At 41.6% G+C, this 23,320-nt stretch overlaps 3 protein-coding genes across 3 annotated transcripts; 1 reads left to right on the forward strand and 2 right to left on the reverse strand.

The window, feature by feature from the left end:
* Nucleotides 1-947: 947 nt before the first annotated feature.
* On the reverse strand, nucleotides 948-2,223 carry prr18 (proline rich 18). The gene has a single exon (XM_076742970.1). It carries the CDS (start codon nucleotides 1,925-1,927, stop codon nucleotides 1,160-1,162), a length of 768 nt encoding a protein of 255 aa, XP_076599085.1. The 5' UTR covers nucleotides 1,928-2,223; the 3' UTR covers nucleotides 948-1,159.
* A 314-nt stretch (nucleotides 2,224-2,537) lies between these two features.
* sft2d1 (SFT2 domain containing 1) lies at nucleotides 2,538-15,028 on the reverse strand. The gene is made up of 8 exons (XM_076742971.1): nucleotides 14,824-15,028; nucleotides 14,031-14,117; nucleotides 12,882-12,964; nucleotides 10,462-10,543; nucleotides 10,109-10,144; nucleotides 9,957-10,015; nucleotides 7,688-7,717; nucleotides 2,538-5,148 (listed from the first exon to the last, which is right to left on the reverse strand). The coding sequence occupies exons 1-8, from the start codon at nucleotides 14,887-14,889 to the stop codon at nucleotides 5,109-5,111; spliced, it is 483 nt and encodes a 160-aa protein (XP_076599086.1). The 5' UTR covers nucleotides 14,890-15,028; the 3' UTR covers nucleotides 2,538-5,108.
* Nucleotides 15,029-17,740: 2,712 nt separating this feature from the next.
* lhcgr (luteinizing hormone/choriogonadotropin receptor) lies at nucleotides 17,741-23,179 on the forward strand. The gene is made up of 11 exons (XM_076742986.1): nucleotides 17,741-17,913; nucleotides 19,487-19,558; nucleotides 19,905-19,979; nucleotides 20,067-20,141; nucleotides 20,317-20,391; nucleotides 20,473-20,550; nucleotides 20,672-20,740; nucleotides 20,838-20,912; nucleotides 21,224-21,409; nucleotides 21,628-21,696; nucleotides 21,964-23,179. Exons 1-11 carry the CDS (start codon nucleotides 17,741-17,743, stop codon nucleotides 23,177-23,179), a joined length of 2,163 nt encoding a protein of 720 aa, XP_076599101.1.
* The last annotated feature ends 141 nt before the right edge of the window (nucleotides 23,180-23,320 follow it).

Genomic DNA, 23,320 nt, shown 5'->3' on the forward strand with positions numbered 1-23,320 from the left:
CTGGGAATACCTTTGCTGCAAATCACATAGTTCTGGCATTTTGGATGGAAATATGTCACAGATTCAGTGCTAACACTAAACATCTATCTCGTGTAGCCCAATGCATTCTTTTTTCTTTTTTTTTCTTTTTTTGATATAAAATAGTGAAGCAGACTGGATGTAATTTCCTGAGGGGATCATGCACCTGGGCCCTCAGCACACTGGTCAACCCTACTTAACAGGAAATCTAAGAAGCTTAGAACACTAATGCCCAAATGGCCCCAGGTAGCTACAGTGGGAACAAAGAGCCCTTAAAATTCTGCTTGGGAACTGGCCAGAAGTGTAAAAGAAATCTGACAACTGCAGATTAGCATCATGTAACAGAATTACTGAAAAAGCACAACACAAATCAGCTTTTGAAAGATTTAAAAAGGTCAGGGACACTTGCATTATTTAGAAAAAAAAAAACATTTTACTTCAATTGGCATAAAGTCATCAGCTGAGAAAACGTTTGACAGTACAAATATTTAGTAAATATTAAATACTGTACATCACTGATAAATCCCTACAAAGGATATAACCCTCTTATTAGAGGAAACATAAACAGTCCAGTTTGGTTCCAGCAGCAGGCGCATGTAAAGCCCTGTTGTTGACAGCTTATTGTTCTCCAGCACAAAGGAACGGTTTCGCGTCCCTTTACGCAAACCCCTCTGCCAATCCACAGGCGCCCCACTGAAAACAAATACCATGTGCAAAGGACGAGAATATTAAAGTGTTCAGTTCAAACGACAATAAAACATTGGTTAGGCCTAAAACTCGCGAAGCAACGTCCCCGTGAACCTTAAGGGCCGCTGGATGAGTCACAGGCTACAATAAAGCTTTAAATCTTATTTTTGTCTTGAAAGTCCGATTTCTTCTTATTCCAATGCAATTTGCTCATCTATCTTTATTTTCTTGAAAATGTGTCATTTTTGTTACACACATTGTAGTAAATAATCCGAAACAAACTGACATGCTTACACAGACAAGTGGATTTTCTCCCCCCATCTGCAAGCGTTTCATTTACAAGACTCGAATTACAATGCCATTGCAGCAGGCCTTCACCGGTGCACACTCTTCATGAGTCACTCATCTCTGCTCTCAGTCTGCTATTAAAGATTAAGAAGTCAAAAGTCAGGTGTCAGCAGCCTTTAAGGTGCGGAAGTGCAGAAAGTTTGTCGACTTTTCCCAAAGCGGCGGCGTTTTCGACCCCTTTGAGCCACTCTTTACATTTCCTCACAACAGTCTCATCCACGTCTCCATCCTCTTCTTCATACTCCACGTCGTCGTACTTGTATTGATCATTCAAAAGAGATATTTTAACGATGGCGGTGATGTCCTGCTCGGCGCTCTCCGCTTTGGCGACAGGAGCGCACCCCTTGGATCCGCCGTGCGCTTTTTTGGATGGAAACACTCGCCTGTGCCGAAAGTCCGCGGAGGCGCAGCACTTTTGTTGCTTTGCCATCATCTGCTTTTCTAGATTCCGTTTTTGGATGACGAGAATGGCTTCAGGGGTGAGACTGAGGGTAAACTGAATCTCCTTCTTCCCTTCTTCCCTGCCATGGAGCTGTCTGGTGGAGTCCATGGAGCTGGAGCGCCTGACTCCCTCGGATGAGTCCTGAGGTTTGGGCACCGACAACCAGGAGCATTTTCCCTGGGTCTCCTGGCCGGCACTCGCCTTCTGAGATGGGCTTTTAGTCTTCTCTTGGTGGGCTTTTCGCCCCAAGTTCCTTAAATTCGCCGATGTCCAAGAAATGGACTGCTTCTCCTTATCGGACCCCCCTTTCTCTCGGCCGGATTTGCTGGTGAGCTCAGTCTGAGGAGGCACTCCGTTGGTTTTCTTTTTCCCGAATAGTTCCCTGCCAGGAGAGGAGATCCGCTGGTGGAGGCTGATGGGCGGAAAAGGCATTTTAGCGGATGGAAGTGATCAGGATATAAAAACGTGCAAGTGTCCAAAGTGCAGATGAGGAAGCCCTGCGCAAAGCGACGAGCTGCGCTCTGCGGGCATTATCCAGAGAGGTGCGGAGAGGCTGTAATGCACCTGTTGTCCACACTGACTGGAGTTCAACTGGTGCACTCGCACTCACAGCCTGGACGCTTTATGATGGAGCCGGCAGGAAGGCGTGGTCAGGAGAAGCACCAAACAAAGCCACGAAAAAACTGTGGTGATGTCATTTCATCATTTCCAATAACTTCCTCAAGCGCTGAACCACATCCACCTCACATTCCCCTCGTCTTCTGTCACAGCGCCGCTCTGCTGTCGTCCACACGCTGGACCAGGTCACACACACACATTATCACATTGTTTAATATTAATAATCTCTCGGAAACTGTGGTATAGACTGGATGGACCTATTTTGAAAGTGGTCACGCAGGTGTGGTTTTCCTCAATCGGACTCATTTTTGGCCAATTACAAAGAATTCAAATGTAACTTTAAAGGGGAAAATTCATTGGAAATGAAGCACAACAAACTCAGCATTTAAGTCTACACACTTTTTTTTAAAAAAAACAAAACAAAAACACATGTACTTAAAATGTAAACACATGGTAAAGAAAGCCCTTTAACACTTGTCATTTAATAGGATGAGTGACTTGATTAAACAGCTTGTAAATATATTTGGACCAGAACAAGCTGAAAAACACACATAATGCACACCTGAAAGTCACATTCTTCACTTAAAGCAGTCCTGTACCCTGTCCCTGTTAAGTGGATATGGCCATAAAACTATGGTTTGGTCCATGGTGCTTAAAGATAACCCAGTCTGTCCTTGACCTGACGAAACATGTCACTGTCACAATGCAGTGTGATTTCACCCTTTCAGTCAGTCAATATAGTCTCAAATGTCAATTAACTGATGTCCGTACATGGCCCATTGTTGTTCTTTCAGCCATGTAAGCCCATGAAAGACATCTGGGGGGATACACAAATAGTCTACAGTATTGATTTCTCTTCCTTTCTGCTGTTATCTGCACTTTCAGCCAGACAGTTCCACAATTAATTCAATGTGATTTTGTTTCCTTCGGTGTAGAGTGTAAGAGGAAATCGATACTTGCTTGCAAATCTGTGGTTTATTTGATATTGCCTGTGAAATCAATTCGCCATTGAGTCATTCAACCGATTATTATTCAGTTGCTCTGGTGATGAATTCCACAAGACATGGGATTTAAGTAAATGACCCTTTTAGAGATAATTTACATCATGGTGTACACTTTACTTGCTTTATAACAGGAAATGATGAATATGTGTTACATGAGGCCCAAGACATCGTGTTTGAATTTCTGTACACTAAAGCTGTTTCTGTAGCTGAATAATTTAAAGAAATCCTTTAACAAAAGCAAAAGCAAAAAAAAAAACACTTGAGACCAACAGTCCACTTAGTTACTCATCCAATAACAAAACAGGCAATTAAATTAGCCATGACAACACAGGCCAAGTTATTTACTCATTTTTAGAGGATGAGCTGGATCGTTAAGCTGAGGAGGAGGACGCACAGACTTGTTTAATTTCAGTGCTTGTTGTGGCGTGGGATCCCCTCTCTCTGACATAACAATGGATTAGATGTAATGAAGAGGAAACAGTTGGGAGGACTCGGGACAGATTGCCGGGGTCAGGGCTTCATCCTCAAACTTCTCCGTAATCCAAAAATGGCGGGCAAAGACAACCGATCACAAAAACAACCACGCTCTCCCCATTCAATGGAGTTATTTTGTCCTGAAGATTAATTGCTCAAGGATTTGCTGGGCCTCTGCCAAGTTAGTTGAACAAGTAGTACTGAGGGGAGATTTGGTCCATGCTAATCCACCACCACATTATACAAGCGTCTAATGAAACTATGCGGCCGCTGCAAAACAGGAAGTGCTGTTATTTGAAGCATCAAGCAGAAAGAAAACCTGGCGGCATGCCTGTTAAACGTTCAGCCAATCCTGCAGCTCATACATAGGGAAACAGGGTGCACTGGGACTTTCTATATATGGATATTGATGCCGCATTTAGATATAATAGCTTTAAAATAATTCTTTCATTTAAAACAAAATCTTGGGAAAGATCCATGACTGGCTACCATTCCAAGGTCCTCCACAAAGAAGAGGAAAAAAAAAACCACCTCCTCATCACGATAATGTGAACATCTGCACCACAGATGGGGGATGGCTGAGGTTAGGCATCTTACGGAGGAGGTTGTCATGACAACCGCATCCTCAAAGGCTATCCCATCATGCCAGAGCAATATAGGGACCCGATGCAAGCTATGCTGGGTTATTAGGTCACGTCAAAACCACAATGCTCAGAAAGGCGTAATTAACTGGGTCATTGTTACATCTGGCAGGAAATAAAATCTAACACAGAGAAGCTATTTTAATGTAATTTGATGAGCTGAGCTGGGGGTGGGGGTGGGGGTGGGGGGGCAGGTGTGTTCAAATACACGTTGAGGACTAACAGACTAGACAGGAGATGGGGTTTTTTTTTCATCTCTTTAGCTGAACAAACCTCAAAAGAGCTGAGGATATCATATACCCCAGTGCATCATCAGTGAAGCAGTGCCTCAATTTCCTAAGGGGAAATAATCATAAATAAACATGGAAGCATATCTGAGAGCCTCTTTATACATCAGTGCCTCATACACAGACAGAAAGCAGACAGGCGGTGTGTTTTAACAATGCTTGCGTGTAAGAAGTCAGAAAACCATTTAAAAATCCAGAAGAAAATGGAATCTCACGCAGTTTAAGGTGTAAATATGTACGGTTGGTCAATAATGTAAAGGCACTTGTGTTGTAAATAAAGTGTGTAGCAAAGTCAAAATCATTTCCCTGCACTTAAACGGTATAAAATCCTCTGAAAATATAAGAAAATCTTTAAATATATTATGCATTAGAGGCACTCGTGTCTCTCACATCAAAAGCAAAAGAAAAGTGTTATAGTCTGATTATAGTTAGAGACCTTCAGCTAAACTTAAAAAGCGAGAATTCACAGTATGAAAAAGCCATCGTAAAAATCTGGAGATAAAGTGTACAAACAACACAGATGTATATTTTACACAGCCACTTTGCATTTTAGGACCAGTCTTCAAATGAAATTGTGGAGTAAGGAGTCCTAACTGAGACAGGTTGTGAAGCATTTCATCACAGCATCCCTGTAGAGAAAAAACAAAACGACAAGAAGTGAAAAGGTGTAAGCCCGCACCACAAACTGTGAGATAAAGGAAAGAAAGTGTTGATTCAAAATCATCCAGGAGGAAAACAAAGGCAGCCGAGGCAAAACTCTGTCACGCGTACAAAATTAAAAGTGACTAAAAAAAAGCACTTCCACCCTTTGTTGCGATGATTTGGGTGGGGCTCGTCATGAATAAGTGAGTGTGTTTTGGCGGGGAAGCACCACACGTTCAGAGTGATGGGGGCTCCCTTTCTCCAGGTACCCTGTGTTGAGGGGTGATGCAATACGAGCGATCACCATGGTTACCACAGATCGCTCGCACGCCGCTTCCTCTTGCTGCCGGTGTGTTGCTATGCAGACTTCGCCTGCAGCCACAGTCGAATTTTGGTGGAGGAGGTGTGAAAGGCGTCAAGGTTAAAAGGAGAAGGGGGGATAATGAGCAGTCTGAGAGGGGGAGGGGAGGTCGGTGGGCAGACAGGAGACTTGCTCCTACAAACGCTGTGGTCGTCCCTCTGATGCATCAACGGAAAACGCTCCGAATCCTCACACTCCACCTCCCGTACAGCCGGGGGTTTGTTTTTAATATTCACTTGAGGCTTGATGCTATTTTTGCTTCTCTAAAGCCCTCATAAAAAAATGATCAGTCTCAGACACTTCCCTCCATTTCTGATTAAATATCAGAGCAACAGTAGCCCCAAAGCACTGTGGGAAGTGCACATGCAGCAGGTTTTAGCACCCTGGTCTGCTGGCGTGAGAGGTTATAATAGGCAACGAGGTAAAATACATTAAAGGATCAAGTCCAGTGGCCATGTGGTGTTGTGGCTGGCCGGGTATCACGGTTTGTTTGACCACAGACAGGAATAGGAAGAGACTGCAGTCTAATGCGTTTTAATGTGTCACTCAGAGGGAGAGAGGTCTGTGATCAAAATACGCTTCCACTCCGTGACAATAGAGGGCTAAATGATCAAATCGAAATTAAATGAAAAATGGATTAAAGTAAGAAGCTTAAGGAGAGAGGACAATGATGTTTGGGCAAAAAAAGGGAAATAACAAAAGGAGTAACAAGTAAATATGTACTCACCAGGACTTTAAGAGCCCAAAAACTAGCTGTCAGATTTGCATTTCTCTATAGGAATTTGGTTTTTGGAGGGGAGGCACGGGAAAAGGTCTTTGTCTCAGCTTTGCATTGTTGTCAGCATTTGGGTTGGGGGAGGGGGAAGTCATGGTGGCTACGGGACGTCTCTCAGCTGTCAGGATGGATTATAGGGTCGCCCAAATACACAAGGCACTTACTGTGGGGGGCTGTATGGGTGCTCTAGACCTCACCAAATGAGACATAACCCTGCTTACGGCTGGACTGACAAAACAACATCACACCTCATGCTCGGCTTAGGGAAAGCATTGAGGTGATGCACCATATGGGCCAATTTGAGAAGCGAACATCTGAGTTTTACTGGAGCAGTTTTCTTTCATTTACAACTCTGTACTGTGGGGTTGACTGTCGCCAAAAGACCCATTTAGAGGGAAAAACACCCTGGAACCCATTTCTTGCCCACCTGGAGGATGACAAACTCACAGAGCTAACTTATCATGGGCCATGTTTAAGATCCAATGCATCACACTCTTCAGCACTCAGGGCCACTTATTATCATCCAAACAGTGTTTACAGCCCTTTCCTATTTATTTGTTCTATGTTACTTGTATTTCTTTATTTTTTCAATCTCTTTTCTTGCACGTCTGAGTTCACCTGTTGACTTTTTTTGTTGATTTGTCTCACTGTCTTATGAAAAGCTTTAAAATATATATTAAAATTAAAAATTCTATACTATGATTTCAAGGCTATTAGGGGCTATATTGATATATGTTGTATCAATATAGAGTGCATTATTGTATCTACAATGAAGACAAAACAAGTAACCTGTGAGAAAGACCATTATATGACCATGAGATCTTTATCTTCGTCTTTTACAGAGGACAGTCTAGATCTCATCATAATTCTACACTGGGCTTTAACACTAAAGAGCTTAGCATAAGCTCATCACAAGCTACATCAGGGGAGAAATATTTTGGTAAATCCTGCTAAAGGAGCATTATTCCACAAGAAATGATTTCATTTAGATATCATGGATAGGCTAAAGCAAATAACGTCACGGGGAAAGCACAGAGGAGTGTGAAACAACAAGCTGCCATTTGTTTGACACTGCACTACTCGTGGGGGGGATTACAGCCATATGGTGGAGGCAAACAGTAGTTAGGGGTAAATAAAAACATGTTTTTGTTGAAGGGTTACTCATTGTATTCCCTACGGTTTGTTGTATATGTTAGTACAGTGTCACTGTAGAAACAGAAGCTGAAAATGTATTGAAGGTTTCCTTTGACAGCACCTGGTTTCTCAGGTGTGCTCTGACAGATAGACCAAATTTAGTATTTAGTAAGCATGCAAATGAACATAACGAAGATGCAGATGCACATCAATTTAAGGTCAACGCAGACAAACTGTAAATCGTATTGTGTCTTACCTGGCAAATGGAATGTAAGAGATGCTATACCTGAAACAGAAAAACACACGAGACATTCAGGATGACGAGAGATCTTTACTAAAACTGAAGACACAGTGTGCTTTAATGAGCCCTGTCTGCACACATGGGTTCGTAATGATGTGATGTCAAAGAGATTAAAAGTGGATGAATGGGACACACTGTAATCTTTGCACCATTGACTCTGGACAGATTGGTAGCCAAACACCAAGTACAACAAAAACATGAAACCTTGTGCTGGAAGTGATTACAGCTGAAGTTTAGCAAATTGAAAAAAAAAGTCCCTGATCAAACACCTAATATATTTAAAATATGTAAGGAATCTGCTACAGCAGCTGAATGATTAACTCCAGCCCAAGCCTGTGCAGGACCGCATCTTAGTCGACCCCCAGTGAGCAGGAAACCCTTGTAGTGTCCTCATTTTCCAAGGGAATGTCCTGAATGTCTTAACTAAAGACGCACCCAAAGTGAGTAAGTTAAGTAAAAGCTATCAGAGCTGTTTTGTTATTAAACTTCCCACTGTCTGCCATACTCTACAGTGAGTCAGAGTCCGTGTGCAGTGCTTCAGTATCATATGGTCACTTCACCGAAGTCAGCCCGAGGACTGGACTTTGCCCACTTCTGTGTGTGTGTGGGTCAGTGGTGAAGTCTTGTTGCAGAACCACCTTCACACAGACGTCTGAGTGCCTGCGTGGGCGTGCACTATGCCCCCCCAGTCTGTCGAGAATGAGCTCGCGATGCGTGACTCGTGGTTGCCACGGAGATGCCTCTGAGAACGCAGGCAGGGCGGAAGTGAATGTACTACATGTGGGTGCAAAAATGTAGTGAGGACACTGACGCAGCCCTGCTCAGCGGTGCACTGATACTGTCCACGCCCTTCCTCCTGGGTTGATGGGGGTTTGTGTTTCCAAGCACTCTGACAGGCTTTTGTTACTGCTGTGCAAATATGTTCAAATTAATGAACATACGAGTGCTGACATGCCCATACACATCACTCACAGGTCTTATTATTCACTGCTGTCTTGGACCTCAACCCCGCTGACCTTATTATTATAGGGGCACTTTTCTCTGTCAGCTAGTCAGTTATCTGAAGGATTCAGAAAGACGTGTTTAAGACTGAATTTATAATAACTAGGGCTGCGACACAGTCTAATGGTTTTACATTGAATCAATTCATTAAGTCTTTAAAAACAAAATATCCATCCATTTCCCAAAGCCAAAAGGTGATGAAGAATCTGAAACCCAAATATAATATATTCCACTTACAATGTTACACAACTGAGAAAAGCAGCAAAGCCTCAGATTTTTTAGAAGCAGAAAAATGCAATCAATGCTTGGAATATTTCTTCATAGTTGACTAAAGCTTACACACTAAACAGAAAAAGGATTTCTGAGTGGACACATAAGTCTAGTGAAGCAGCTGAACTGACAAAAACCCCTTTGGATACAGCAATAAAATCTTGTGAATTAGTCTAATTGATTCTATACCTTATACACACTTAGTGGAAGACATCAAAATTGTTTCGTTCTTTATTTCACATCATTTAAAAGAACTTATCAAACTAGCCAAGGAACCAGGGGTGCCATGTATTCTCACTGGATCATTCACAGGTGACTTTGGCAGCAGTCATGACCCATAAGACAGCTGGAAGAGACTCAGTCTTGTGTGTAAACAACACAGGTGGAAATACCTGTCTGTCTCTGTGTCACTAAGTAGTTCCACACTGATCCTGGCACCACCTCATCCTCTACAGGCCAAAAATACACTGAACTATAATGATGCCTGGCAACCTTCCTGCCAGTCTCCTTACACCATGACTGGCTCAACAAGCAGACTGCTTGGGGAAACTAGGGCAAGTCAATGATGATCAAAGTTCACTTACTGCATCATATGTGCATCTTATGATCATTATGTGACCCTTTGTTGGTATGACATTTACTCTTTATAGTTAACAAGGCTTTAATCATCCTGGTGTGGTCGAATGTGCAGTGTGACAATGGTGGCACAAGTTTAACCATTTATAGATTCAGCTGGGCACGTGCCAACAGCAGTAAATCAGCTTAAAGCATCAGCACTGTGATTAACTCAACCCACGGTCGTTTAATGCAAGCCGAAGCAGCTGGAGCAAAGTTCGGGACAGACGGCTCCATCTGAGTGGGTCTGACTGATGAGTAAAGGAATACTACGATACTACAAACCACATACCACACTACAGTGGAGAGATGGCTCAGACTGTCAGCTCACACTTACCATGTCATTGCCAAAAACTGCAAAATACAGAAGATGATAGCCAGCCCTTTTTTATTCCACTGTAAAATAAAACACAAAATGGTTATTCTGACAGGTGTAACTAAAACAATAAAGGCAGTTAGTGGCCTTAAAATGATGTATTATCTACTTACCCAAAACACTGCACACAGCGTTAAGATGAGGCAGAGCTGGTGGAAGAAGAAAGGAATGGTTATCAACTTGTATGCCTTCTTTTAGTTCTTCATAGGAATTATTATATTCTATCCAAAAAAAGCCACTCAATCTTCCAACAGAAAACACAAGCTGAAATGTGTTAAGATAAGTGACTTTATCTGCAATCCTTTAACATAACAAGGTGAGGAAGACCGGACCTTTAAGTGAAAATGGCCTTGAGAGTTGGTGAATGCAGATACAATGTAAATGTAAGATAACACATGTATTATATATCCAGTGAAGCATCTGGTTCAATTTAAGGTCCAAAATAAGAGTAAAACACAATATTTACCAGCATCACAATGGTGGCTATCAGTCTTGTTGGTTCAAACATGCGCTTCAGCTGTTTTAGTGGTCCCATGAGGAAGCAGGTGCTTTAAAAGAACCAAAAACAAACAGATAAGTTAGACTTTGTGCACATCAATAAAACGTACATCGACCAGCTGTTTAAATTATTAAACCATAAGCATTCATTACTGTGGCGTATGTTCATTGCTCTGTCCAGAAGAAGCCCAGACCATTCTGCTTTTTTTTTATTTAGCACAGTGGACGCTGTGCTAATGCTAATTACCAATGTTCGACCATGTACTAAAAATTGTTTTTTTTTGGTTTTTTTTGTTAGTAACGCTTTTGAAAATGATGAGCTGTAAAAACGTCATCTGAGTGGCCATGACATAGCAGTAGTATAAGCAATAATTTGGATCAAAAATGATTATTCAAATTCTAAACTGTACCGTCTCACTGGATTTCAGAAGAGTCTTGAAATCTAACCACAAACAAATCACCTCTGAGTGTCGCCACAATTATGTGACCACAATAAACAACACTACATGTTGCAATTAATAGCAGGTAAATATTTCATGCCCAACACTATGATGACACATTCAAAACCTCCTACATGATGCATGTGTGACGTCAGTAAATGTAACAAGACAAAGGCTTTCCCCGCTGACGAGGCACGCAGCTCTGGGCTCAGAGGAGCTGAGTGGGTAGAGGGAGTCTGTGTAGCGTCACATCTGTTAGATGAGACACGAGAGTAGAGTGTGTTGACGCAGGCTCATTCTACTGGTCTGCTGAGAGGGACGGATGCTTTTTATCAGCTGCTCAGTATGACAGAGACACTAATGTCTGATGATGTCCACGCACACACTGCTACCGCTGATTAGCAAGAAGGATGACAGCAGTGTTAATGCTATTACCGATGGGCTACTAATGCAGTTTTAATTAAGGTCTTGAGAATCTGTCCATAAACGTTACTTTGATTAATAAGTGAAAGTCGTCAGCTAAAGTTTGATTTTAAGATAGATTCTCTTTCTGGTTACGACACAAAAACGACAAGAAAAGACACCCAACACAAGCCTGCTGTGATACAAATACATGCCAAAGGAAATTTATCATGATTGTCGATGACTGTAATATATTTTGACATAACCTTTCACTATAGTGGGTGAAATGAATCAACCAATGGCCTCTGTGTAATCCTATTGGAGTCAAAGTCATATAAAAGATGAAAACTGGTTTGAGATCCCTAGAATATGACACTCTCTTGGTTTGGATCGGTAACCTGGGCTATGAAAGCAGAAGATGACCCACTTTCTTGACGCATCTAAACCTTCTTGATATATGATACCTGAAATAGAGACTGCCCTGTCTGAAGAAAAAAAAAAACACCCCTCATCAATGGTTCACTGTCTGTCAAAGAAGTCAAAGGCATCATGAGTATATTAAGACCTTGGATTATCTAGATTAAATAATCCATAATATGTAAAATCCAGTTGGCTGCTGATGTCTAGTGAAGATAAAAATCTAATCTTACTTAACTGTTACATAAAGATATTCAGAACTATAAGTTGGATTTGTGTATATCACCAGTGTGAGCGGTACTGTAATGACAGATTGTAAATATGGGGACATGTCACTGGGAAGGAATTGATCTTGTATACTTCTATACAGAGGAGACATATTTACTTTATACTCTCCCACAGAAAACAGGCTGGCAAACAGTGATATGATCAATGTCGAGTCTACTCTGAGGAAGAGACAAACAGCAGATGTTCTGCTCGCACTGACCATTGTGTTTTTATCCTTAACCATATCTTTCCCACATTTACACAACATACTATAAAGCAGCAGGGCTGCAGAATCAATTGCATAATAATTACAATTAAATAAAGATAAATAGGTGCAATATTGACTCTATTGCAATCAGAGTGTTTGCTCCTTTGCATCAAATTGTGTAATCCCTACTCACAGGTAAACCTGCCAAACCAATTTTTTTAATGCATGCCGTGATTAACCGTCTCTGCTGCCCAAGGTTTAAACTGCAGGTTTCTTTTCATGAAGCTGACTTCATGTTTAGGTTTACTAAGTACACTGTGATTGTAAAGGCAGTTTACTGTTCATTTAAACTGTAGAAACAATAATATGTCTAGTTATACTAATACTAATCTGTTTAAATAATGAAAATAATCCTTTTTGCTATAATCCTGTAGCCTGGAGCAGAACCAGTAGTCACCACTGTTTATCATCAAGCTTAGAAGCAAACCTTAGAGAAATATGTACCTGTGCCAAGGATGAGTGAATGGCAACCATCCAGGCAAAGTTATTACAGAGTGTATGAGCCTGACGTTTCATCATTTGTTGTATTCCTGGCACTGTGCCATACTAAATACTCTCTGATCTGCCAAATTGTTAAGAACAGAAGAGTCTTACCTGGCGAGAGCAGCGACATTCCCGAGTGTGTAGAAGACAGCGAAAAGCTTGATTCCGTTTGGAAGGAAGAGCAGTGCTGAACCCTGTTAAAACAGCAACACAGTCTCTGTCAGGTACACAGAATAACATCACAATGCTTTAATTTAAGTGTAAAAGACAAAATAATCATTTTAGCAAGTAGCTAAATGAATCCTGGATTGTAATAAGATTGAAGGCTGACATGCAATGTTATTTTTTCATGGGAAAAAAAAACAAGGAAAACAAGGAATTCTGTGGACTGTCCTGGAGTTTCACTCAAACACAATGGGCTCCCCCTGGTGCCTAAACAAGACAGCTTATATAAGGATCACTGGCTCATGCTATTATAATCCATATGTTCACGGCATGGATCACCTTCAGTGAGGGAGACTAGTGACACAGTCTGAGTGTCAACGGAGTATGCTCTTCATCATGTTTGTGGGGGCCTGACATGTAGACAACACACTTACGAACGTAGCTGTTGCAGCTTAAAGCAATAAACACGAGGCATTTTCTTTATGCACTGTTATTTATTGGGGGCTGTAAGGACATACAAAATAACCCGAAGCTAAGAACTGCATCTCATAAAAGGAGCAGACTCTGAACATTACTTATTTCTACAGAAAAGAAGTGTTGGGACCCTTGTGGCTTTGGGATAAATGGTAAGTGAGTTTTAAAAAGTACGAACGCAGGAAAAAGATGAAGTGTTTGTTGACAGATGCACAGAGATCTCTGTGAGTTTCAACCACCCAGGCCTGCACGTCTTTGTCAGTGTGAATCATCACTTTGCAGTGGCTTCAGTGTGCTGCCTGTTACAAGACTTCCTGTTATTTGAACTGCAAACGACACACTACAAAATGAAGCTTTCAGCTCTTTTTCCTGACATGAGCGACTTTATCTGTTAATTATGTGTCACTTTCATCTGCAAGTGCAGGAAAAAACAGGGATTTGTTTTTGAGGCAGTGGTGCTGACCCATGTCAACAATGTGAGAGTTTTACAAACCAAACAGCACAAAAAAAGCTAACTGCAGCAGTATTAACAGTGTTGTGTATGTTCTGCTTTCTCTGCATTCCTCAAGTCAGACAGAACATAAAAGCTGCCTGTTGGACATAAAAGGCAGAGAAACTCACGAGAATTGAACACAGGATGCCTCCAGCAAAGCATATGACGAACCATTTCACCCTGGTGCTGTAGCTGAGAGAGCTGGCATCAAGGACCTGGTGAGAACAATGGGAGGATGTCACAAGGCAGTCTTAATGACCTGCAGACAGAGCCACAGGCTGGAGCCATGCAAATAACACCCAGCGACAGTATTATCTTAAAACACAAACACACAGCACAGGTTTAAGTTAAAGACACAGAACTTAGGCATAAGAACCAATAAAACCAAAATGCAAAGAGGAATCTGCAGTAGAAATGCAGGTATACAACCACGGGAGGGTCTGGTGTGCCAGAGCGAAACTTTAACTTTGCAACAGGTTAAACGGTACAACCACGTAATTTAAAAACACAAGGTTCAAGTCAGCATCTTACCTCGTTTCCTCCTCATCGCGAACGCGTGTAAAAAGTGTAAATAAACAAGCAAATATAGTTTATTAAAGGCTGGCAGAAGAACACGACTGACAGTTTTAAACGGGACTAAAACAGAGCTAACAGAAACATGACAGTCGAACTGTTTTGCTAACGTCAAGAGCTAACGTTAACTGACATGTTGACCAACAGCTGCTAACCGCCGAAACTGTGAGAAAATAAAAACATATTAATGAAATTAATCACGGGTTTATGAACAGTAACGTCGAGTCACCGCCACGAAATTAAAGTATCCCAGTTGCACTCCTTAAAGTACATTTTATCCATTTACATTTAGCATTAGCATTAGCATTAGCAAGCGTACACTGTCATACAGTAACGTCAGTTAGCTACCTGTGCAGTGAGACCCAACTCTTCATTTTCCTCTTGGCCGCTTAACACACGACGAAGTTTGTCCATCGCTAGAGGCTAGCGGGCAAAAAGTTCAGGAAAAGCTAAAGTCTAAATTTCTATATTTCTAACTATACGTAGGTCCGCTGTTTATGTCTACAAGTTCTGGTCGCAGTACTGACAAGTTTAACTTCCTGAACGATGCCTTATGCGAGTGCTGACTCAGAATCGGTTTGTTTGCAGCTAGTGTTTGACTTATTCGCCGGGAGGTGTTTCAATAACGGACCGCAGATCAGCTCGTGAAGGCAACTTCACCATGCCCACTTCGTCGCAACTGTTGTTGCCTTTCAGTGCTGTCGGAAATTCCAAAATTCAATGCGTGCTAACGAAACAAAAGTGTATCGACAATGTGTTATGCCATTTTGGGCGTGACTGCCTGTTGGTGAATTGCGTTATATTTAATTCAAAGAAAGAGTTGGTGAAATGATTAAACACAAGTAGATCCCCACACACTGATTAAAAGAATACATAAAAATAAATATATACATATTTTACAAAAACTTCTCTAAAACTTTAACAGGCAAATAAGTACATCTATATCAGTGGCCTAAAACTCGCCAGTAGTCATTGGTTGTTTTGGTCTATTGACCCGTTTCATACACTTCTACATTACTTAACTATATTCAAATATGCAGTATAAATTCTGACCACTGTTTCGTGCTCCTTGCTGTTGATTTTATGCTACTGTGTCGCCACCTAGTGGAGACATAGCGACAGGGCAGGAAATGGCAGCAGGATGTCCCTCTTGAAATGACTATGCTTGGTAGTCTGCTTGTTTATCTTGTGCAGAGGGCGTTTTGACTAATTCCATGCATAACTTAAGTACTGGCCAACCCATACAAAAGGCAATGGATGTGAAGCGCAATTGTTGTAATGTATTTTTAAGGTTTAAAAAAGTTGAACATTTGACAAAAATGTTCAATAAATGAATTCATGTATTTAAAGTTTTTACAAACATGGATTGGACAATTCCTCAAACACTTTGTATTTTAACCGTATGGCATGTGATGTGTGTCCTGTTGGAAATGACACATGTTAAATGCTTTGTTTTCACCTGAGGTTTTCACCATCCTGGTGGCCCAAGTGCCACATTTTCAATTTCACAATAGAATATAGTCTTTCAGCATTACATGTGATAAAACATTTTGTGTGCCAAGGCTATACAAAGTTGCCTGGCCGTTATCGAGAACATAACTGGCGCCAAACGAGATACAGTCATGGGAGTCTTTAAACTTTGGGTCACGCTGTCCTCCTGAGGGACATAGTCATTGGCTTTTTATGTGTAAGCCAGCAGAAATTGTAATCATCCTTAAATACACATAAATTACAGGCACAAGACTTAGCAAACACAATAAAAGGAATGGATGGCACTGAAAGCACAATTCATTCTGACCGTCCTCAAGTTTGCTGTGTATTTGCAGACATACAGAAGAGTAGATCAAAGCTATTAAGCATCATATTACATCTGCTGCAGCTTACAGTGAATGTGAAACATTACCTGTAAATATAAGCAAAATGGAAAACTTCCATTCTCAGACACAGCAGAGAGATAATCTGTCTCACTCTTCTAATGGATATAGTGTAAACATCCTAGAGACTGGAGTCACCTTATCTGTCACCTCTGGAGCTGTACACTATGGTAAGGTTTCTTATAAACATTGTACATGAGTTAGAATACATTCATAGTAACCAATGCTCATGAAAAGAGGAAGCTGAAATCTAAATATTGAAGTAAGTCAAGGAAACACATTAAGGCCTTGGTATTTCAAGAGATAACAGCAATACTGTGAAATGCCAGTATGCACGGCACATGCAAATATTATGCCTTTGGTTGTTGTATTTAGTCTTAATATAACATTTAAATCTCAAGCTGCCAATTGGGGATGATTTTCTAGATCTCTAATATGCACAGTCTGTCAGGAGTACAGGTCAATCCTTCTGCATGCTGATTGTAATTGGCCCTAACCATTCAGAGAGGATCCCTTATGTGAATGAAGGGTCCTTAAAAACCACGAAAAACCGGTTTGTTTATCAGAAAATTGAAGTTCCTCTTATCTACCTGTTGAAGAGCCCTTGGGCAAGACACTGCCATCCTATGACTATATTGTATTGGTGGTCAGACGAGCACCTTGCATGTTAGCTCACTGCTGTAGGAGCGAATGGGTGAATGAAGTGCTTTGGATGAAAGAGCTTTGCAGTAGTTTACATTTACAAGCTCATTGGTCCCTCATTGTGTTTTATTTTATTTATTTGTTTATTTATTTCAACTCTGAATCATGCATGTAAAGGCCAATTATCCCTTTAGGGCACTAATATGCACAACTAACCCCAGCCAGTATGACAAGCTGAAGTAAGGATTGAGGTGTTCAGTTGATCCAGAGTGATTAAAACACGATGAAGTGTATAAATGTCATGTTTAAGTCTCAAAAACACCTCTGCACTCTCAACTGTAACTCTGTGAGTTAAGACTGAGTTAATAGGACTTTCCTTACTGTAAATAAGCAAGTCTGTAATAGTCATCCACCAACGGGCCAAAACAAACAAACAAACAAACAAACAAACAAACAAACAAACAAACAAACAAACAAACAAACAAGTTTACTACGTCTGACTTCGACGTAACTGGCTGCTTTTCTCATTGTTGTGAACACAACACAGAGCTCAGCCGACTCTTTGCGACACACGAGCCACTTGATGAGCCGTTGAGTGTCAGGTGGCTGGGATCTCCCTCTGTACCGGTAAGGGCAACTCAAATCTGCTGCAGTCGTAGCAAAGGAGACTTTAGGGAAGGGCAAATTATCTAAATGCGCAGCACTCAGCGGACATCTGGGCTTCTGTGCGTTTTCCAGACAGCATAACAATGTGGACGTCGCTGCCAGAGTTCTGGTTCCTGTCCGTTTTAGTCTTGTACGGATGCAAGTGCGCCTCGGGTTTCGCCTGCCCGAGGATCTGCCGCTGTTCGTCCAACACAATCAGATGCAACAATGTGACACAGGGGTCAGCGCTGATGATGGACCACAGAGATAAAAGACTGTAAGTTCACACTGCTGAGATGGATTTATGAATCTGGTAAAGACTGCAGGTGATGCGTGCATGATGTGATACATTTACGATGAAAGAAGTACTTCATTAAAGAATGGTCCGGTGGACTGATAGCTGATTGTCCTCTTCTGTTTGTTGATTTATTAAGCACTATAATTATCACAGATGCGATTAATTTTTTATCTGTTTTTTTATGCCACCAACTTCTTACCACGAGAGTTCCGTGCGTATTTACGCACGGAGCGAGGATCCACAGTAAACGACTGCGTTCGCTTGGTCACGTGTTATGCGCTTGAATTTAAGAGATTGCAGGGCTGCTGAAGTGATTTTGACATATTTCACCCTTTTCACATTTGATTTGATCATGTTTGAATTATCTGTTGTGATGTTTCAGCGTCTGCCCCCGCTTCTGTCCTGGCAGTGATTTGAGTCAAAGCACACCGACATACATTAGTCTCCTTTAAAACGCACTAACTGTACTTGGTTAATTTGTCGGAACCTTTTCCAAGCACTTCCAAATTTAAAGACAGATGTCTGTCAAGTGGCACTGAGTTGGCACAGCAATATGTCACTATGTCAGTTATATGTCACTTTTTCATGAAAGTTGTTTGGCCAACGTACTGCCAGCCTTAATATAATCCTTCATTGATCCCCCAGAGGGGAAACTGTACTCACTTTTCAGTTTCATACCCAAACACCTCATTGTAAGTTTGTATTCATTTGTGTGAAGGACATCAGCTTGTACTTAATGTTTATATTTACTGTGTCATGCTTTACCTCATTCATCAAAAGTACAGCACAGTGCATCCCACTCTATTGCTGGAAAACAGAGGGCCCTGCATGTGTGCAGCTTAATCACCTGTGAAGAAAATGTCAAGTTGATCTCACACGGTCGAGCACACGGTGCATGCTCTCAGTCTTTGGCGTTTCTGGGCGTTAGATCTCAGTATTAGAGGTCAACGCACCAACACAAGCCTTGAAGGTGGAGAATCTTGACCTCGCCTCTGGTAAATCACAGAACCTTGTGTCTCTCCTGATAAGGGTCCACGAAGGTCAGCAGCTTCATGCATTCACCAAATGACAAAAACACTGCGACACACACACACAGAATACACACACACACACAGAGTACACACACACCCTTCAGGAACTTTGTGTTTTGTCAAATAATGGAATCAACAGTATTTTTTTATGTATTTCTATTTGTTTATCATAACTAAATGTGTAACAGTTGGAGTCAGGAGCTGATGATTGGTTAGAGGAAAAATGTATTGTATGCTTCACGGCCAATGTGAACCACAGTGTGAAACCACATCTTACTGTGTGTATCCATGACAAGACAAACTATCAGTGTGACTGCATAGGTTGGAAGTCATGACGGTTATTTCAAAGTGAATATATTGAGATTTGCTGACAAAGATGATGTTTCTGTATTGACACATACAGTAACTATGGTTTCTATATTTAAACCCTGTGGGATACTTACCTTTTTGTCACGGTGTGTTAGAATCTGTCTTTGATCATCAGTCTGAAATGATATATGCCCCTCCATATTCTTTTCCAGGTTTCTCTATCACCTGCCTTTGCACACTATTTCAAGCCATTCTTTTGAGGGTTTGAAAGGAGTCCAGAGGATGTAGGTATCATCTCACCTCCACCGACTAACTCTGACTTCAATAATCTGACTTTTTGTCATATAATGGAAACCAAAGCTTGTTGTGTCAAATGTTTTTCAGTTTTCAGTTTGTGCTTGTCTTCCTGTAGCAGTCCCAAGTCAACTAACCCTAGATAATCATGTTTTTATCCATAACTTTTTATTGTTTTTTGTGATTAAACCTCATTCATACATCTGGTCATAGCTTAGGTTCCAGGACATGACTCCTTCACAGACATAAGTCATGGACTTAACAGTGTTACATCTTACATCAAAAGCCCATCTTATCTGGATGAACCCAATTGTTTTGTTTCTGCTCTGTGCTCAGTGAGATTGCTCAGAGTGTGACCCTGGAAACCATTGAGACATTGGCATTTAATAACCTTCTCCACCTCTCTGAAATGTAAGTCGTTTCTATGATTATTTGAATCCATAAAAAGGTTATTGTAATGCAGCAGAGTTTCAGCTGATGTTTCATATTGTTTTGCAGCTCAATCCAGAACACAAGGAGTCTGATGCACATTGGCAGAAGGACATTTAACAACCTTCCCAAACTACATTACCTGTGAGAGACCTCAAAATATACAATTTAATATTTAATATTTGTGCATATGTATATTTATATTTATTACTTCTTCACCACATTAAACGCTGCTAACATGCAATTACAGTTACATTTGGTTTACATTAAAAGTCACAAAACATATCACAAAATGACATGTTTTCCTTTGCATTAACAGAAGCATCTCAAATACCGGGATAACAGTTTTTCCTGACATTACATCCATCAGTTCTCTCGAATCAGAGTTTATCTTGTAAGTACATCATAGAGTTTAATGACAAATAAAAACAAAAAGCACATCACCATAAACACATGACTTGTCGCGCTATTGCAGGGATATCTGTGACAACCTCTATCTACTGGAAATACCTCCAAATGCTTTCATCGGAATGACCAAAGAATATGTTATAATGTAAGCGATGAAAGAAATTCCTTTTAATTGCCTTTCAGCTGTCAATTATGTGGAAATAAATCTCAGTCAGATAGATAGTAATCCTCTCTTTTAATCAGAACAATTATGTGACTGATTGCAGGAACCTGTACAACAACGGCATCAGAGAAATACACGACCACGCCTTCAACGGGACAAAGATCGATAAGCTGTATTTTCCCACATTTCCTTTTTCTGACTGTAAATTGAGCTTCTTTGTCTCACAGCCGTAAGCTTTTGCTTCATTACTTTACTACATCCGTTTTCAGGGTATTGAAGAATAATCGAAACCTCAGAGTGATCCACAGAGATGCTTTCAAAGGAGCCACAGGCCCTGGAGTTTTGTAAGTGGTATTTTTTAAACCTCCACTTGATTTGCTTAGATTTGTTGGGGAGAGGAGGATGGAGGGGGATGTTCCTCAAACTGACCGTTGAAGTTGCACCTTTTTTAGGTCAGCTTGAATTCTGATGCTTTATACATTTAGTACCTTTTCTTTCCATCACTGAGAGAAGCTGCCTCTCATATACTTCTAAGACGTGTGATATTCTAATATGATAACAGTGGGTTTTATTTTATGGCCATGAAAGTATGCAGCTCAGCTGACTGACTGAAGGCTGGGTGGAGTGATTTTTTGCTGTCTGTGTTATTTCACAGGGACGTCTCCGCGACAGCGCTCGCCAAGTTACCGCCACACGGACTGGGGTCAGTTCTGGTGTTGTTAGCTCAGTCAACATACGCCTTGAAGAGTCTGCCTCCTCTGCAGGGACTGCAGAGCCTACGAGAGGCACATCTCACCTACAACAGTCACTGCTGTGCTCTGCTGAGCTGGAACGCCCACAGGTGAATTACAGTGTGCATTTTACAGGTTAAACAAGGATAGATTTGGTCATGATTGTCTCAGTAAGCTCTGCTCCAATGATGTTCCAGTTATCACTCTCTACTCCAGTGGTTAAGCACAACCAAAGCAGAATCTTATGCAGAGAATTTTCTACCTTGCTTGTTACAGTATAAATAAGCAATGGTGGCGATGTATTTACATGATTTCCCTTTTTTTCCAGGGACTCTTCCATTAATCCTGCATGGAGTAATAGCTCTACATATTGTGATGACGGTGGTCTGTCAACAAGGTCAAACATTTTTATGTTTTCCTGCTTCTGTAAGGCTTAAATCAAACTCTGCGCAGCTTTGGTAGTTACCGAAATGTTTTATTGTCTTTCGGTTTTAAATGACGCAAATCTGTTAGTCATGTTGTTTAAGCCTTGAGTGCTTACAAAAAAGCAAGATTAAGTTTGACTTAAGTTTACTTTACAGACGTCTGTTTAGTGCTCTTACTAATTCTTTTTTCTGAGTTTAAGGTGAACTAACCAGAACAATTTCCTCCCCTTTGAAAACAGGGTTCAGCATGTGATCGGAGGATCAGCAGATTCGGCTCTAGTCATGAATATGCCATTTTTTTCAGACGGCAATCTGGAAGATGAAGGCTTCGGAGACGTGCATTTCCACTATCCAGAACTGGACTTCTGTCAGACTCCACCAACGTTGGTTTGCACACCTGAAGCGGATGCATTCAATCCTTGTGAGGACATTGCAGGTTTCAGTTTTCTCAGAGTGGCCATTTGGTTTATCAGCATACTGGCCATCACAGGTAACCTGACAGTGCTCCTGGTCTCCTTCACTAGCCGCAACAAGCTAACGGTGCCTCGCTTCCTCATGTGCCACCTGGCTTTTGCAGACCTCTGCATCGGGATCTACCTCCTGATGATAGCCACAGTGGACTTGCGCACGCATGGTCACTACAGTCAGCACGCTATTGAATGGCAGACAGGGCCTGGCTGTAGTGCTGCAGGCTTCCTGTCTGTGTTTGGTGGGGAGCTGTCAATATACACGCTTTCCACCATCACCCTGGAGCGCTGGCACACCATAACCAATGCTCTGCAGATAGAGCGCCAACTGGTGCTCACACAAGCAGCGAGCATAATGGCGGCTGGGTGGCTCATCTGTCTGGGGATAGGGATACTGCCCCTGGTTGGTGTGAGCAGTTATGCCAAAGTCAGCATGTGCTTACCTATGGACATAGAGACCGGTCTGGCTCAAGCGTTCATCATCATGATCCTGCTCTTCAATGTGGGCGCCTTCGCTGTTGTGTGTATTTGTTATGTGCTGATCTATCTGGCTGTAAGGAACCCCGAGCTTCCCAGAAGAAGCGCTGACACCAAGATTGCAAAGCGCATGGCAGTGCTCATCTTCACAGATTTCCTCTGCATGGCTCCCATCTCCTTCTTTGCCATCTCTGCTGCATTCAAGGTTCCCCTCATTACAGTTACCAACTCCAAGATTCTGCTGGTCCTCTTCTTCCCCATCAATTCTTGCGCCAATCCCTTCCTTTACGCCATCTTCACCAAGGCTTTCAGAAAGGATGCACATCAGCTCATGAGTGCCATGGGCTGCTGTAAAAGCAAGGCCAGTGTTTATCGCATGAAGGCCTACTACTGGGAAAATTCAATCAAGAGCAACTTGGTAGCCAGTAATAAAGGATCAGGCACAGGTGTGAGGCTGGCTGCAATGGCAGGGCAGAGTTGTCACCTGAAAGAGGAAGAGGAAATCACCTGAAAAAGTTATGATGCAAAACTCTTTTAGGCTGTTAATAGGACAGCAAAGAGAATTCGAGGAGAAAAACTCATACTGGATTTGGAAGAAATCATAAAAAACAGCTACTAAATGGACCTCATGGTTAGATTGATCACTTTCATC

The sequence above is a fragment of the Chaetodon auriga genome, chromosome 11, assembly GCF_051107435.1.
Source record: "Chaetodon auriga isolate fChaAug3 chromosome 11, fChaAug3.hap1, whole genome shotgun sequence".
In the NCBI taxonomy this organism is placed as follows: Eukaryota; Metazoa; Chordata; class Actinopteri; order Chaetodontiformes; family Chaetodontidae; genus Chaetodon; species Chaetodon auriga.